The sequence below is a fragment of the Camelus ferus genome, chromosome 5, assembly GCF_009834535.1.
Source record: "Camelus ferus isolate YT-003-E chromosome 5, BCGSAC_Cfer_1.0, whole genome shotgun sequence".
NCBI lineage: Eukaryota > Metazoa > Chordata > Mammalia > Artiodactyla > Camelidae > Camelus > Camelus ferus.
Window position 1 is genome coordinate 66,890,303 of NC_045700.1, and position 15,530 is coordinate 66,905,832.

At 36.7% G+C, this 15,530-nt stretch overlaps 1 protein-coding gene and 2 non-coding genes across 10 annotated transcripts in view; 1 reads left to right on the forward strand and 2 right to left on the reverse strand.

The window, feature by feature from the left end:
• The window catches only part of INO80D (INO80 complex subunit D), a 60,067-nt gene that overhangs the window by 31,760 nt on the left and 12,777 nt on the right, over positions 1 to 15,530 (forward strand). For all 8 annotated transcript variants that reach the window (XM_032480007.1, XM_032480014.1, XM_032480009.1 and 5 more), the window contains 5 exons: positions 3,825 to 4,049; positions 6,415 to 6,524; positions 7,937 to 8,070; positions 13,600 to 13,817; positions 14,565 to 14,722. In XM_032480007.1, the coding sequence (XP_032335898.1) occupies positions 3,825 to 4,049; positions 6,415 to 6,524; positions 7,937 to 8,070; positions 13,600 to 13,817; positions 14,565 to 14,722 (845 nt within the window). The remainder of the gene's footprint in view (positions 1 to 3,824; positions 4,050 to 6,414; positions 6,525 to 7,936; positions 8,071 to 13,599; positions 13,818 to 14,564; positions 14,723 to 15,530) is intronic.
• LOC116663941 lies at positions 2,611 to 2,715 on the reverse strand. Its single transcript, XR_004320297.1, has one exon. It is a non-coding gene; the product is annotated as a U6 spliceosomal RNA (small nuclear RNA).
• Positions 10,326 to 10,431, reverse strand: LOC116663943. The gene has a single exon (XR_004320298.1). It is a non-coding gene; the product is annotated as a U6 spliceosomal RNA (small nuclear RNA).

Genomic DNA, 15,530 nt, shown 5'->3' on the forward strand with positions numbered 1-15,530 from the left:
CTAATCTCCTGTTCTTCTATATATTGAATTTTAAATTTTAGTTATTATATTTAACATTTCCAGAATTTCTCTTCAGTTCTTAATCAAATCAACTTGCTATTTATTCATATTCCAAAAACTTTCTTTTATTCTTGAAACTTCTTAAACATTGTATATTCTATGTTTGATTGTTCCAGTATTTGAAATTAGCTGTTTCTTGTTTCTGCCAGCCCTTACTCCAGGTGCTAACAGGAAAACAATCCTTTTATGTTTGTATTTTGTTGAGAAGTTTACATCTATATTTACAAGGGATATTTGTCTGTAGTTTTCTTTCCTTGGATTTCTGTCTGATTTTGGTATTGGGGTTGGGTTATACTGGCCTGATAGAATGAATTGAAAAGTCCTCTTCATTTTGGGAAGACTTTGTGAAAGATTGGTGGTAATTTTTCTTTAAACATTTGGTATAATTCACCAGTGAAGCCATCTGGTTGTGAAGCTTTTCTTTGTGGGAAGTTTTCACTCTTTTGTTGTTTTAATAAAGTAAATTAAAGTGAATTTTATTTGGAGAATTTTATGTTGTGCCTTGAGATTATAGTCAAAGGAAGTCTTAGGAAATCAGGTTTGGAATTTACTGCTCTCTACTTGAAGTTATTAGTAGCATTTTAATAATAATAATATTTATATTGTGTATTTATATTGTGATTTCACATGTATCATTTCTTTTCATTCTCTTAACCATGGGAGATTGGGGAGCCAACTATGTCTCTCATTTCACAGATGAGAAAAGTTAAAGAAGGAAGGAAACCTAACATACTGAGAAATGCAGTAGGTGCCAGCCCTTGTCACTGCTGGTAAATGGTGGGAACTGGCCTTTCTTGTCCCAGTTTGCTACTCTTTCTCAGCAACCAGGTTTGAAATATTAATGTCAGAGCATCTTAGAAGCAGGAAGCATCTTGGAGATGTTCTAGTTCAGGACCATGCCTTGGATGGTCTGTGGCCCTGTGCTAGACCACAAACTGCTAGTTACTGGCCACAGCAAGATAAGTATGGAAGTTATGAAGAAGCTTTGAAAGCTTTTGTAATGACAGAACATGCCTCAACATCCAGGTGCATCTTTCCATGGTTAACTTGAGAACCAGTCATCTAGCCCATTTTCCCTGCAATAACAGAGTCTTTTAAAGTAACAATATTGGCAGTCGATTATCCACCCTAGCTTTATTTTCCCCTTAAGACTTACTGTTTCTCTTCCTTCCTCTTTCTTTTATGAGACTTTCATTCTCCTAGTTATACAAATTCAGAGTCATTATCGACTTTCTTATCCTTCATACCCAGTCACCAAATTGAGTTAATTTTTTTATGATAATGGCCCTTATATGTCTTCTTTTTGTTATCTCTGTGGCCTTTTACTTTTAATCACTCCCATGTCGTTCAGTTGTTAGCTGTTAACTCTGAAATCTGTATCTCTTCCCTAAATGTGCTCAAGTTTCTAATTTCCAACGGTTTTTCCACCAGCCCCTTTGATGCCTCCTCTGTACTTTAAATCTCCTAGGTCTAAAATGGAATTTGTATCCTACTCCAAATCTGCTCTTGCTCCTGCTTCCTGGTCTTTGCCCATGGAAACTGCTGAGTGATTATTGTCCCTTCCCTCATCCTTGCCTAGTTGACAAAGTCTGTCTTTTTTTACGTGCAAATTACCTCTCATAGTCTGTAGTCCTGCAGCCTGGTGTGGGGTCCCTGTTATTTCTTACCTGGAGTTTTAGAATAATTTCCTCACTGCTCTCTTCTGTCTCTTCTTCCATGTATATCTGCTGACAGTGTAATCTTCATGCACAGCTCTATTACTGTTTCCTATTTTCTTAAAAATCTACAAGGTTCTTCATTGCCTGTGGAGTAAAGGTTAAGTTCATTAATCTTGTGTTTAGGTTCAGGAAGTCTGCCTTACCCACCATCACTCGCCTGCACACCCTACAGCTCAGCCAAAGCAGGCTTCCCAGCCCTTGCTGTTCCCTATCTGTCCGTCTCTGTGTCTTGGCTTATGGTATTTTATCCTTGTTAGATACCTTTCTTTTCTCTTTCTCACATTCTACCCTTCCTTCAAGTTTCAGTTCTATTGTCATTGTCTCTACAAAGCCTTTCATCCAGCAGTCTTTCCCGCAGACTTTAAAAGTTCTGTCTGTACCTCTCTCACGTTACTGTTGTGCTCTCGCTCACACTGAAGATGCACACAGCACTGACTGGCTGTGGTGTATAGAGTCCTGCTGTGGGACTTTGGGGAGCAATGAGACATTCCTAGACCCCGTTCCATGGAAGTTCTAGTTCAGTAGATCTAGAGTAGGTCTTGGGAAACTGAAATTTCAAAAATCTCCTAGATTTGCCTAATTTGAGTTCAGATAGTTGAACCATTGGTCTGTCTGCCCCACAGTTTTAGTTACTGATTCTGCCCTCCTTTGAATTGTTTAACTTTGGGGGTATGTTTATCTTGTCTAAATTGCACAGCAGTCTTTCCGTTTCTCCTCTGTAGTGCACAGCAAGATAGACATGGAGTAAATTTTTTCCATTTTTTTAAATTGAAGTGTATAGTCAGCTTACAGTGTTGTGTCAGTTTATGGTGCACAGCATAACATTTCAGTCAGAAATATGAAACACTTCGCGAATTTGCGTGTCGTCCTCACAGGGGCCATGCCCATCTTCTCTGTGTCGTTTCAGTTTTAGTATATGTGCCGCCGAAGCGGGCATGACATGCAGTAAATGTTGAACGTTGAATAAACGAAAAGGTTGAAATGAGATCCTTCAACTGGCATATCTGTAGTAGAAACTATACTGAAGCGAACATGTCTCTTGAGATGTATACTAAACAGAAGTTTACAGAGTAGCCTGGTATAGGCTATTCTGAAGGAAAAAGGGGTGATACCACCTCAGAAGAGAAACCAAGCAAGGGTTTACAGAAGATTAGTAAGATAATATGTCGCCTGTAGTATCACATGCGTGCTGTTTGTTTATGTTATGGTGTAAGAAAAGGAAGGTAAAATAACACAGGTCAGTTTCAAGTCTCATGTGCATTATTCCTAATAGTAAAAAATGAGATCACATTTGTTCCATAGAAAAGTGACCTTTTTAACCTCCCTGCTGGTAGACATTGCTGACTAACCACAGAGCTCTTTCTTGTTGAGCCTCGATGTGCCCTCAGCATCCCATTCAATGTAGCCCTCCAGCAGGGGCCACCGATCAATCAACAGTCACATGACAGAAAAACCTCCACATAATTCCATGGTATGTAAAATGTTACTTAGGGTATCTCCTGCAGTTTAAAAAAATACTATAAAATGACTGTGATCCCTATAATCAAAATTCTTCAAGTGCTTAGAGAAGGGTAGTTAAAAACCAGTACATCTGAAAGGGCAGCCTTGTGATAAAACACGCTTAGAATTCCCTGCTCTATTTTTGGTATGACCTATCTTTTATGAAATTATGCTGTTTCCTCATAATCACCATGTCATTTACTCAGACTTTTTAGTAAATAAAGGTAAATTATTTTCTTCCCAGGAATCTCTAGTCACTTAAAATTTAGAAGACACCGATGCATTGAATGTCTAATTATGACAAGCTAAGATGGTTAAGCTTCTTAAAGCACTGGATTGTCTTTACCACCTCACTTACCGTTGAAACGTTAGACTTATTTTCAGCTGTTCTGCTGAATTTCTCTTCCCCTGATTTTGTTAAGTATGTGCTCCCATGCCACAAGTTTCAACCTTGTGCATCCAGCCACCCTTCCTCACCACTTTTCCCCTCTCTAAAATGAGCCTAACGTGTAATCAGGTTTTTGCTTCTCTCCCTGCACTTTCTAGGTCGGATGATGATGACACGGAGAGTAGGAGCTCCAGGGTGACCCAACTTTGCACTTACTTTCAGCAGAAATATAAGCACCTCTGCCGCCTGGAGCGGGCAGAATCTCGGCAAAAGAAATGCCGGCACACGTTTAGGAAGGCCTTGCTGCAGGCGGCCAGTAGAGAGCCAGAAGGTACTGGCCAGTTGATCCAAGAACTGCAGAGAGCTGCATGCAGTCGAACCAGGTCAGAGCCCCCCCACCCCCCATACAGCCTCCTGTTTCTGAGAACTCAACTTAGTCTGTTTTCTGTGTTCTTTGGGAGGATAGTCGAGACACAGTGGGTGATGAGCATGTTATCCTGAAATATTTAAGCACTGTATTTTGATTTTGTTGCTCAAAGTTCTACACAGATGACAAAATAATGCTGCTATGAGCTGACGGTAAAATTAACGTATTACTGGAATTTTGCTGAAGTTTGACTGAAATTTATTCAGTAGAGGATTTGATGATGTTATCTGTCTTTAAAAAAAATTCCAATGCTTAGAAATTTCATGTTATTTAAAAGTAATATTTATAGTTTTTTTGCCACAAAAGTGGTATTTTATGTTTCTTATATTATTAAAAATTTTTTCTTTTCATTGTATTTTCTGTTAATATCTACATTATCCCATATATTATATACTCAAAATGTTTTATTACATTGGATTTCTTTTGGGGAAAAAAATCCATTCTCTTTATAATGACGATATTTGCTCATTGTGAAAATTTGAAAAAAAATAGAAAAAAGAAACAAAATCTCCATAATATGATCATTCACAAAATAGAATGAACACTGAACATTTTGATTCTGTTTCCTTCTCGCCTTTTTCTCTGTGCATGTGTGTCTGTGTGTGTGTAAATATTTTATATATGTAAAATATTGGGGAAGTTTATATACCTAAATATTACCACTGGTTATCTCTAGATGGTGAGATAATTGATAAATTAAAGTTTTAAAAAATTGTAGTCTGTATATTTTAGTATTTCTATAGTGATCATGAGTCATTTGAGGAAAAAAGGATTTAAAACAAACAGAAAACTAAAAATTAACCTTCGCTTTGTAACTATTGGTCATAATCCTTACATGTAGACATAATTATTGAAATTTCATTTTCATTTTGTTTATTTTAGTTTTCATTATATTACCTATAAAAAAGTAACCCATTTTTCAATTGAGTACCTCAAAAAAAATACTATGCCTTAAGACTTGTTTTCTGCTCCTTCGCATATTTAGGCTGTTTGAAACTATGTACATATATCTAATGCATCTCCAGTATGGCTGCAGCCTGCAGTATTGTCCTCACTCTCAGAGCTCCAGTCCTCTGCAGTGGAGGTGGTGTCTGTTTTAGAACATCTTTAGGTCTTAGCTTCCTTCTTACTTACTCAGAGACTTACCTTTCTCGGAGAAACATTCCCAGACTGTCTTGATTATGTTAGGTCCCCATTATATATGCTGTTGTGCTCTGTGCTCTGCTTCATTGTAGATTTTTATACTTGTATTACTGTCTGGCATGCTGGACAGTAGTTTCTATGAGGGCAGGAACAGTTGTACATTTTGTTCTTAGTCTCCAGTGTTGATGAATGAATGAACAGAATCGAACAAGTGAAGATCTGTTCTTTGTTTGTTGAAAGAATTTACTCAGTTTGACATCGGTTTTAAAATATGATTTCTAACATTTATATAATGTTTTCAAGTATATAATTTCAGTAGAAACTTCAGTTTTGTCCAGCATGAAGCAGTCTGTATGTAGACCAGTGTATGTGTATTGAATCTGGTATGTTATTATGTCCCTGTCAAAGATGTAAGGGACTATACTGTGAGCTTGGGACAGTGTGCTGTTTGTGTAGGAACTGTATTTATCTGTGGTTTTTAACTGGCAGAATCAACCTCTTTTCAGAACATCTCCCAAACCACTTTTAGTGATTTAAAAAAAAAGAATTCGTGATAACTAAGTATTACAAAGCAAACACCAAGATGGTCTCAATTACAATTCTCAGATTTATTTGATGTCATTTGGTTATGTCTCCCATGAATAGGAAAAAGTTTATTGCTTAGTGCATCACCGATAATCATATAACAACGTGCCATAATCATTCCTTAGCGACTAGTAGCTTATTTATGTTACATTACATATATTTTAAATGTGCAGAAATCAGCTGTCAGTTGAATAATGCCATCTATGTATTTAGTTAGTTTTGTTATCAAGGGCCTAGTTCCACAAAAGACATTTAAAAAGTTGTTAAATATTTTAAAAGTTATAACTATAATGGCTACTTTCTAATAGGTATCCTTAAAATATAGTTTGGATATAAACTGAATAACATTAAAATATTCTTTTTTATCTAATAACTTTGTCACATTTACTGGTGAATATGTGGAATAAGCCATTGAAATAGCTTAAAGTATGTAAACTCTTGGAGCTGGTCATAGTAACTCATACCTGTGTTTTAATTAATGAATGTAGATAGTTAAAATGTGGATGTTATAGAGTAGTAACATTATTCTGAATAATTGCCCTGGATTCTTAAAGCATTTTTAAAAAATTTATTTGGTGTTTTTCATTCCTTAGCATAAGCCGGACCAAGTTGAAGGAGGCAGAGCCGGCATCATGCAGTGGGACCGTGAAGGGTGAACAGTGCCCCAACAGGGCCCTTCCATTCACCAGACACTGTTTCCAACGTATCCTCTTAACTAACTCGAGTGTGCATTGAAAAGTACTGACTCATTAGGGTGATACATTTCATTCTCAGGCCAAGTGAATGACTTTTGGAATCATTACTATTTGATATTTAAAATAATTTTTATGTAACTTCTGATTTTAATGGTGTCCTCTGAATAATTTTTTTCCTGCTTATATCATTGTGATTCTTTATTCAAGAATCATACCAAAATAAGCAAAATTGACAGCAAGTCATAGGTTCTTCCAGTGGCTGCCCTTGATTAGATTTTGTTAACAGGATTCTGGTCCTTCCAGTGATTCTAGGTAGTTTGTAAGAGGCCACTCTTACACTCATGGATGGGAAAATGAAATCCTGTTATTCAAGAACTGTTTTTAGTCTTTCAGGAAAGTTACACGCTTTTACAGTATGCTCTTTGCTGTGGGATTAAATTGCTGTTTTTATTGAGTATGGTGCTGATTTGAAATAAATGAAAGATAACAAACATCACTGACTAGAAAAGTACATTCCTTAAGATGGAATATACTTGAGGAAAACCTACGTTAGAGAGCTTCAGGCTGGTTATGAAATCTTATTACTTTCAATTTCACTAAACATTTAAAGTTGAGTAGCATTTTAAAAAATTTAGCATAGTAGCAATTATATACTCTTCTAAATCACCTATCTGATTTTTGCCTTCCTTTCTGTTCTTGGCATTGTCTTTTCACAGCTTTTTCAGCAACAGTTTCTATGCAGTAAAGGCTTGATAAATAGCCTTAACTATAAAAGCATAAAAGAAAAATGAAAGATACTTCCTTAATAGATATAAAGCAAATCTGTGGAAATGTAGTTAGTGGCTAAAAGTATGGATGTGTAAAAAATGTTGATAAAAAAAGTGGACATTCAAATTTTAATAGTATGGTTTTGATTTTAAAGTAATTTCTTGTAAGCTGTGAATTTGAGTTTGGTGTTGAAAATGTGAAATAAATACCCAAATTTGGATAGATGAGTTTGGTAATTATATCTTTAAATATTTATTCTTGATGAGTATAATAGGCAGAAATTTTTCTTAAAGTTGTGTTTCTTTTTTTTTTTTTTTTTAACCATCATAGCTGAACTTTAGGGGTCAGTGTGTTAATAAGGAAATGACCCTGCTTCTCCAAATAACATAAACCAGAACAGCCATAAGGGTGACTCAGGTTAGGAGCCCATTTAGCAAAATAGACTCCTTCAGAAGGATCTTCTGATCAATGAGGATGGTACATTTAACTACTGTAATTTTCCTATATCAGTAGTTGGGTTGGTTCTTTAGCTTTTATAGATGATAAAATTTATACTTATTAAGCACAAGTAGGGGAAGAAGCGAGTTTTATAAGAAATTGAAAAACTTGCTAGAGTTTCAATGTATTTTATTCTTAACTTAAAAAAACACAGATATCCTCTTGAACCGCTCCCAGCAACTATTCTCAAGTTGCACGGCCAAGTTTGCAGATGGACAGCAGTGCTCTGTGCCCGTTTTTGACATTACACACCAGACGCCTCTGTGTGAAGAACATGCCAAAAAAATGGTAAGTTCACATTTTATTTTCTGCAGCAGAGGCTTTCAGAGTTCTGATAGCTATCCACAGTAGGAAATATTTTGTGACTCAGTCTAAACTTATGTGTGTATATAAATCGCTGAACTGAGTTTTATGAAACAATGCTTTTTTAGTACCTCATGTTTTATACTCTGTTCTGTTTCCTTAAAAAAAAAAAAAACTTGACATAACCATTGAATTCATTTTATACCCTCATTAAAAAACAAAAAAGCACACTGTTCTAGAAGATATAGTCATTTTGTTTGTATCTGTACCTATTCTGTACATACTCTCTTCTCCTTAAGATACATTTTATTATACATAGGCAGATTTCCTAAGCCTTTTCTTTGCCCCATTTCTTTAGGTTTTTGCTTTTTTATATACAGTTCTGCAAATGCCTTGGATATTTGATGAAATTTCAGCCAAAAGCCAAACTGTATGATAATTCGATTGAACTTAATTATTTCTTCAGTTAATGCTAGTATCATAAACCCTAATTAATTCAGAATAATTTGGAGTAGAGACAAGTCTGAACTAGTGAACTATCTGAATTATGTAATTTCTTAAAATATATGCATTTTACCTGTCAGACACTTACTGAGTTCTTCTGCTGTTTGCAAGGTATCATGCTAGGTACTTTAAGTACTAAAAAGTTGAGTAAGACAACTCTTACCTTTTGTAAGCGTATTTCAGTTCTCAGGGGTGCATCAGGGCAACTAAATGGCCACCGGGCCAGGACTTAATGGTGTTAAGGCTGTGATCCTGGCATTGCCACCAGCTAAATGTACAGCGAGGACTATAGTGTCATCTCTTCTAGACCTCAGTTGCCATGTTTGGAGTTTACCGGCTTCTTCTCCAAGAACCTCTTTTGGTTTTTTTTAGATTTCTTTTATGGACCAGATATTTTGAATAGTTGTATATACTAAACTACATGTATAAATATTAAATAATTATTTTCACATTTTAATTTTAAAACATTTAAAACGCACATACTTTTGTTAGCTTGTTGAGGCTTTATTGTGGTTTAGGAGTGATTTCCATATGTTTTCTGAACCACTTTTTATGGATCCTCATGATGATTTCACAGGCCCTTGGTAATACCAGCACTGCAGCTTTCAAACCACTGAATTAAATAATCCTGGTTGTAAATTTTGATTTTAATGTTATGCCATTCCAGCATACTTCTAGTAAGACAAGGAAAATATTGTTAAATAGGGAGGCTATATTTTAGGATCTGCTTTATTGATTTAATGAGTTGTTGATTAGTATAACAATTATGTGAATGCTTTTGAAGAAATTGAAAGCACTTTATTCTTTTCAGCTGGTTAAACATTTCTACTGAGGCCAATTCAGCTAGGCAAACGTAAGGTTGAATTAGTATAAAATTAGTCATAAATATGTATTTTATATAATAATGTAAAATAAGAACATAAATAAAATGAATCAGGTTTTTAAAGGATATTTTCAATACAAAGTTTTTACAATTTAATACAAATAGTTTCCTCTCTGAAGACAGTTACAGAATCTGACACTAGTTTGAGCTATTTTAAAGTTAAAAATTACATAAGAGGGTATAACAAGGACTTATATTCCATTAGTCCTCCGTGAGAGACTTAAGACCGGGTGACAAACACTGTGCAAATCTCATGGCTCTACTTTCAAACTATATCTTGAATTCAAATACATTTTACCAACTTCACTTTTACCATCCTAGCCTTAGCTACCATTACCTTTGCCTGCATTATTGTAATAGTCTCCTAATTAGCCTCCCTTCTTCCTGCCATGCTTCTCTGCACCCCGATGTATTGCCCACATAGCAGCCAGAGTAGACCATGTGTGTGAGTTCCACTGTCTTTAAATTTACATATAGTAACATTCACTCTTTTTGGTGTGCAGTCCTGAGTCTTGACAGTGCTTACAGTTGTGAAACTGCCACCATAATCAAGATACAGCTCAGTTCCATCACCAACTCCCCTAATTGTCTAGTGCTACCCCCTTGTAGTCAGCTCCCCACTGATCTGTCTCTGTCCCTATAATTTTACATTTTTCAGAATGTCTTATAAATGGGATTATACAAGATATAGCCTTTAGAGCACACCTTTTAGGTTCCCTGATCAAAACTTTCCAGTGGCTTCCCATCGCATTTAGAATCCAATCTAAAATTCTTATGCTCTGTGAGGCACTTCCTGATCTGGCCCTTGCAACCTCTCCAGGTTCTTTTTTTTTTTTTCTTTCATAATTGAGATAAACATATGGAATGCTTTATGAATTTGTGTGTCATCCTTGCTCAGGGACCATACTAATCTTCTCTTGATGGTCCAATTTTAGTGTATGTGCTGATGAAGTGAGCACTCCAGCTTCTTTTTATGCGCTCGCCTCACTTCCAGGTTCCAGCAGCATTGGCCTTCTTGCTCTTTCTTGAACACTCGAAGTATGCTCCCACCTCAGGGCCTTTGCACTTGTTTTTCTCTTTTCCTGGAATGTTATTCTCCCAGATTTCTGCATGTCTCACTCCTTCATTTCTTTCAGGTTTCTGATCAAATATCTGTTTATCAAAGAAGTCTTCCTCGTCTCCTGTACCCTGCCACTTTTTATCTTCATACTCTACTCACTTTTCTTCCTCACATTTAAATCTGTCTAGCATTGTTAATTAGTTTATTGTCTTTATCCCCTCCTAGAATGTAAACTTCACAAAGGCAGGAACATTTTTAGTTCATTGCAATATCCTCAGTGCTTAGAACAAAGATGCTTTGTAAGTAATTGAGAACTAAATTACCAGTTAGGCGCATGACTTGTGGGGCAGGGGGCTTGAGGTTCGCAACTAGACTCAGCCACTGCATAGGACAGCCATTGGTAGAAGAGGCTCAAGCTGCAGGAAGTCCAGGCTGGCAGGCAGAGCATGGTATTCAGCAGGTGAGACCACACAGCAAGTGGTCAGTTACTAAATGCATTGCCCTGACGCAGAAGTAGAATGGGACAGTGAGAATGCTGGGAGTGAACAGTGGTTGTAAGTGGTGTAGGTGAATGAACAGTTGGCTTTAGGAAAGCCTCTGGGACACAGGTGCTCTGGCTCTCCGGAGGAGCTAAGTGAGGGAGTACCAAGAGTGGGGCAGGGCCTCTGGCATGGGCACTTCTGTGTGGAGGGCCTGGCATATTACCAAAAACGTTGCCAGGCTACAAAGTACAAGGTTAGGAGAATAAGACACAAGCCTGGAACCAGAACCAGGTGATAACGGGAGTCTTACAGGAGGGCTTGTGTATTCTGTTCTGGGCTAGAGCTCGTTAACTTCCTCCTACCTGACACTCGGACTGGTCCTAGAGGGAAATCCTGAGATGGATGCCAGCACCTGGTGGGTGACAGTAGCTGCTTACTCCCTGTTTATTCAGTTACATAGTGGGCATAATAAAAGTAGACCTCGAGCGTTGAGTCGAAAGGAAACACAGAGGCTAGGAAGCAGCCTCTTTTCTGTTGTTTTCTAAATTGGTGCATTTGTGACTTTTGTAATTGTGTTTGGATTCAAGTATTTGGTTGGGATTAAACTTCTTTCAGATTTCCTGAATTTTTATGCTTAATTTTATTCTTTCTTATTTTGAATACGTTTGATGATAGTGATAGTTATTAGTCTTCAAATACTATTATCTACACTTTTTTATGTATTTGGTTATAAGAATTATTACTGAGTTCATCAACTTACAAAAACCACTACTGTTTATGTACCACTAAGAAAGAAAAAATGCTGCCCATGGGTTTCTCGTTACTTAAAATTTGTGTTTTATACTTATCAAAATAGCTTCTTTAGACTTAGATATTTTTATCTTCTCTATTGCTCTTGGTTTCAGCTAATTCTTGATATGTGAAAGGCAGTATTTTCTACATACATCAACTATAACACAGCTTTGTCCACTTTGTGGTTATTTTCCTTTCTCATTTGGTTGTTGCTTTGCAATAAAGGAGGAGGGGATTGTGGTCAGTTCTTCAATAATGAATATTTGCTTCACTAATAACAGTTTTATATCCTGCTGCTCTTTGTGCCTTTCTGCATACAGAACAGTTTTTCTTCTACATGTAAAACCAATGATGCACATGCCTTAATTCAGATGATGGCAGTACAAAGAGCTATGACCAGCTTTGAGCGTGGGCAGGCAATGCCAATTATAATGACCATCATCTGGCCAACAGCAGTTATAAGATGTCATTATTATAAAATGCTCCCCGTTACAGAGATATTAAAGTGTGCATCTGGGAATTGATGAAATACAGTATTTAGATTTAAGGGTACTAGTTGAAGAAAGCTAGTTATATTGTCAATTTCTTGTTCTTCCTAGTTCTTATTTTGCCTCCTCACTAAATTGCAGCAGTTTTATAAACTGTGTCCCCACCGTTTTCTCTTTTTACCTTGTCTCCCTGGCCCATGTCAGTTTCTTGAAGGACTTTTACTGTGTCACGATTTCCAAGTCTGCATCTCCATCTCTTTCTTTATTCCTGAGCATCAGATAACAGTTCTCTCCTGCCTCCCTGGACATCTTCACACCTCAAACTATATGTGAGCCTGACTGAATCCCTTGACTCTTCTTCTGAGTCTCTTCTGCTGTGTTCTCCATCCCAGCTAATGGAATCATCATCTAACAGTTACCCAAACTAGAAACCCTAGAAACACTTGAGAGTTTTATATATCCAAGGAACTGTCAAATCTTGAGACTTCTCTCCCAGCAGGCCCTCGCTCTTCCACTCCTGCTGACTTCGCCCTCTGCCATCTATCTTGTATGCACTGTTCAAGTAGCCCTCCCATTGGAACTGTTGCCTCCATTCACTTGCCTCTTCTCTCTGGAACTTTGCCTTGCTACCCAGATAGTTAATGCTTTTAAACAATGTATTTCCCTGATCAAAAATCATTCCCCACTGCAGTAAAAGAAAGTTTAAAATCCTTAACAGGGTATTCAGTCATACATGATCTGGCCCCAAACTTCTTTACAGCTTACTGTTATATTTTATCCTTCATTATACCCCAGGCAACAGTCACACTCAAGTATTTGCTGTTGTTTTTATCTTGTTTGTGCCATTTCCTTTAGCCTAGAGTGATCTTCTCCATTATCCCAAGGATTTCAAATCCTGTTTATCCTTTAATCTCACATAAAATAATGGATTTTCCTTTTGTGCACTCTTAGAAGGTGTTTATATCATCATTGCCCAATTTTTTGTACTATATTTATGTATACTTATATTCTCATTTTTCCCATGAGAGACTAATACATAAGTTCTTTGAGAGCACAAATCAAAGTATATTCATAATTTTTCCACTGCAGTACCTATCACAATGCCTTAAAATGTGGGATGAACTATTGTATGTATTGAATTGATTTGAATCAAATTTTTGAATGAATTTCTTATTCATTTTCTATTGTCATACATAGTTTTAGGCACCATATATTAGTATATTTAAGAAATACAGGGTTTTTTTAGATAGCTGTTAGGTTTTCCCCAAATAATTTCAGTTTAAAAATACCCGTTTTATTCCAAAGGATAATTTCTTAAGAGGAGATAGCTCCCGTAAAGTTCAGCACCAGCAGCAGAGGAAACCCAGGAAAAAAACCAAGCCTCCTGCGCTTACCAAAAAACACAAGAAGAAGAGAAGGCGTGGACCTCGTCGACCCCAGAAACCCATCCCCCCTGCAGTCCCCCAGGGGAACCTCAGCATGCCCACCAGCGTCTCACTGCCAGTGGAGGCCTCTCAGATCCGGTCAGTGACGGCGCCAGAGTTTCCGCCACCTTTACGTGTTTTGCTTGTTCTCAGAACATCTGGCTTCTTTCAGTTTTCTAGTGTTAGAAGTGGGCTACAGGAACCAATCGGTGTGTCAGCCTAGACTTCATAGTTTTCAGGACAGTTTTTACTAAATAGTGGATAAGGTTAGATCTGAAATAAAGCTTTTGATTATAACCAAGGGAGCAGATGCTGAAATTGAGAATCTAATTGGCCACTCTCAGAGTTTTCTGTTTCAACAGAAATTCCATACATGTTCCAACAGATATTCCATCAGAAATCTGATACATTATTAATTTGGGGCAAGGGTAAGCATTTTGACCAGATGAATGAGGCTTCTGTTTCAGCAAACATCTCAGTTTTATGTTTCATTTTTAAAAATTATTATTTTGACCAGTTTTTAAATTCTACTAAAAAGTATTAAGATACTTGATATACCAAATTGTAATCCATTCTACTAATATACCAAATTGTGATTCATTCCACTAATTTGCAGTAAAAATATTATTTTAGAATGGTTGTCTTCTCTTAACACATGGTAAAAGTTGTAGAAATACGTGACTACGTATGGTGAGGTCTGTCATTTTGGTTTCAAATTTTCTTAAAGTAGAAAAGGAGACATTTTGAGTTAGGATTTTCCATTTTCGTATTTGACAAACTTGTCTAGGTGACATTGGTGGGTAGGTAAAAATGGGGTGGTGGGGCCAACCATGTCATCTTTGCCAGGAGCCCATCCACGCCAGAGCTGAGTGCTGATGAGTTGCCAGATGACATTGCCAATGAGATCACCGACATTCCACATGACTTGGAATTGAACCAGGAGGACTTTTCAGACGTCCTGCCACGGCTACCTGATGACTTACAAGATTTTGATTTTTTTGAAGGTATGGTCAATATTTTGATTCAAGAAGACTGGTTTTTAAAATGAGTTTTTAAAAAAGGGAAATAGTTTTTTTGAGACTTGTTTGAAGTGTTCCTCCCCACATGTCTTTCACTACAGGTAGAAAATATAAAATACTGAAGCTATTTTACCCTCTTTTAGAAAGTGATGCATGTGCAATTTTTAAAATGATATTGTAGATTTAGTAGATTGATAGGTTTGATAGGTAGGTTTATAACTTCATTCCTTTAAAATGAGTAATTTTACTTTATTTTTGAACAAAGACATTTTAAACTTGAATTTACTGAAGGCTTTCAGAACTTTTCCTCATTTTAATATCCCACTACAAATGAAGTGCACTTTTCCAGATCAAAACTTGCTTAATCCCACCAATTCTTTAGTGCTTTCAGGGAATAATCTTCTATACTCTTAGAAGGTTTCTTCCACCATTAAAAACTAGGTATTTTTGTGGTGATTAAGTCAAGTTCCTAACGATAGATTTTTTTATATTGAAAATGAAATCAGTGTAGGCACATGGGCTTCCATTTTATGAAAATTCTTTAGAAATGGGAGAATGAGAAGGGAGGAGTAGAAGGTAATGCAAAAGCATTTTAAAAGGTAACCAAGCTATGAAATGAGCTGAGTGCTCGGTGTTGTGCTAATAAAATAGACATATGAGGTTCTGTATTCTAGTCTTCACAGCGCCCGAGACTCCAAGAGTAGAAGAACTGAGGGGACTCCTCCTCCACAGCCTTTGTCTCACATCTGAACTATTGATAGGTTTTCTATTTTAATGACATTAATAACTTTAG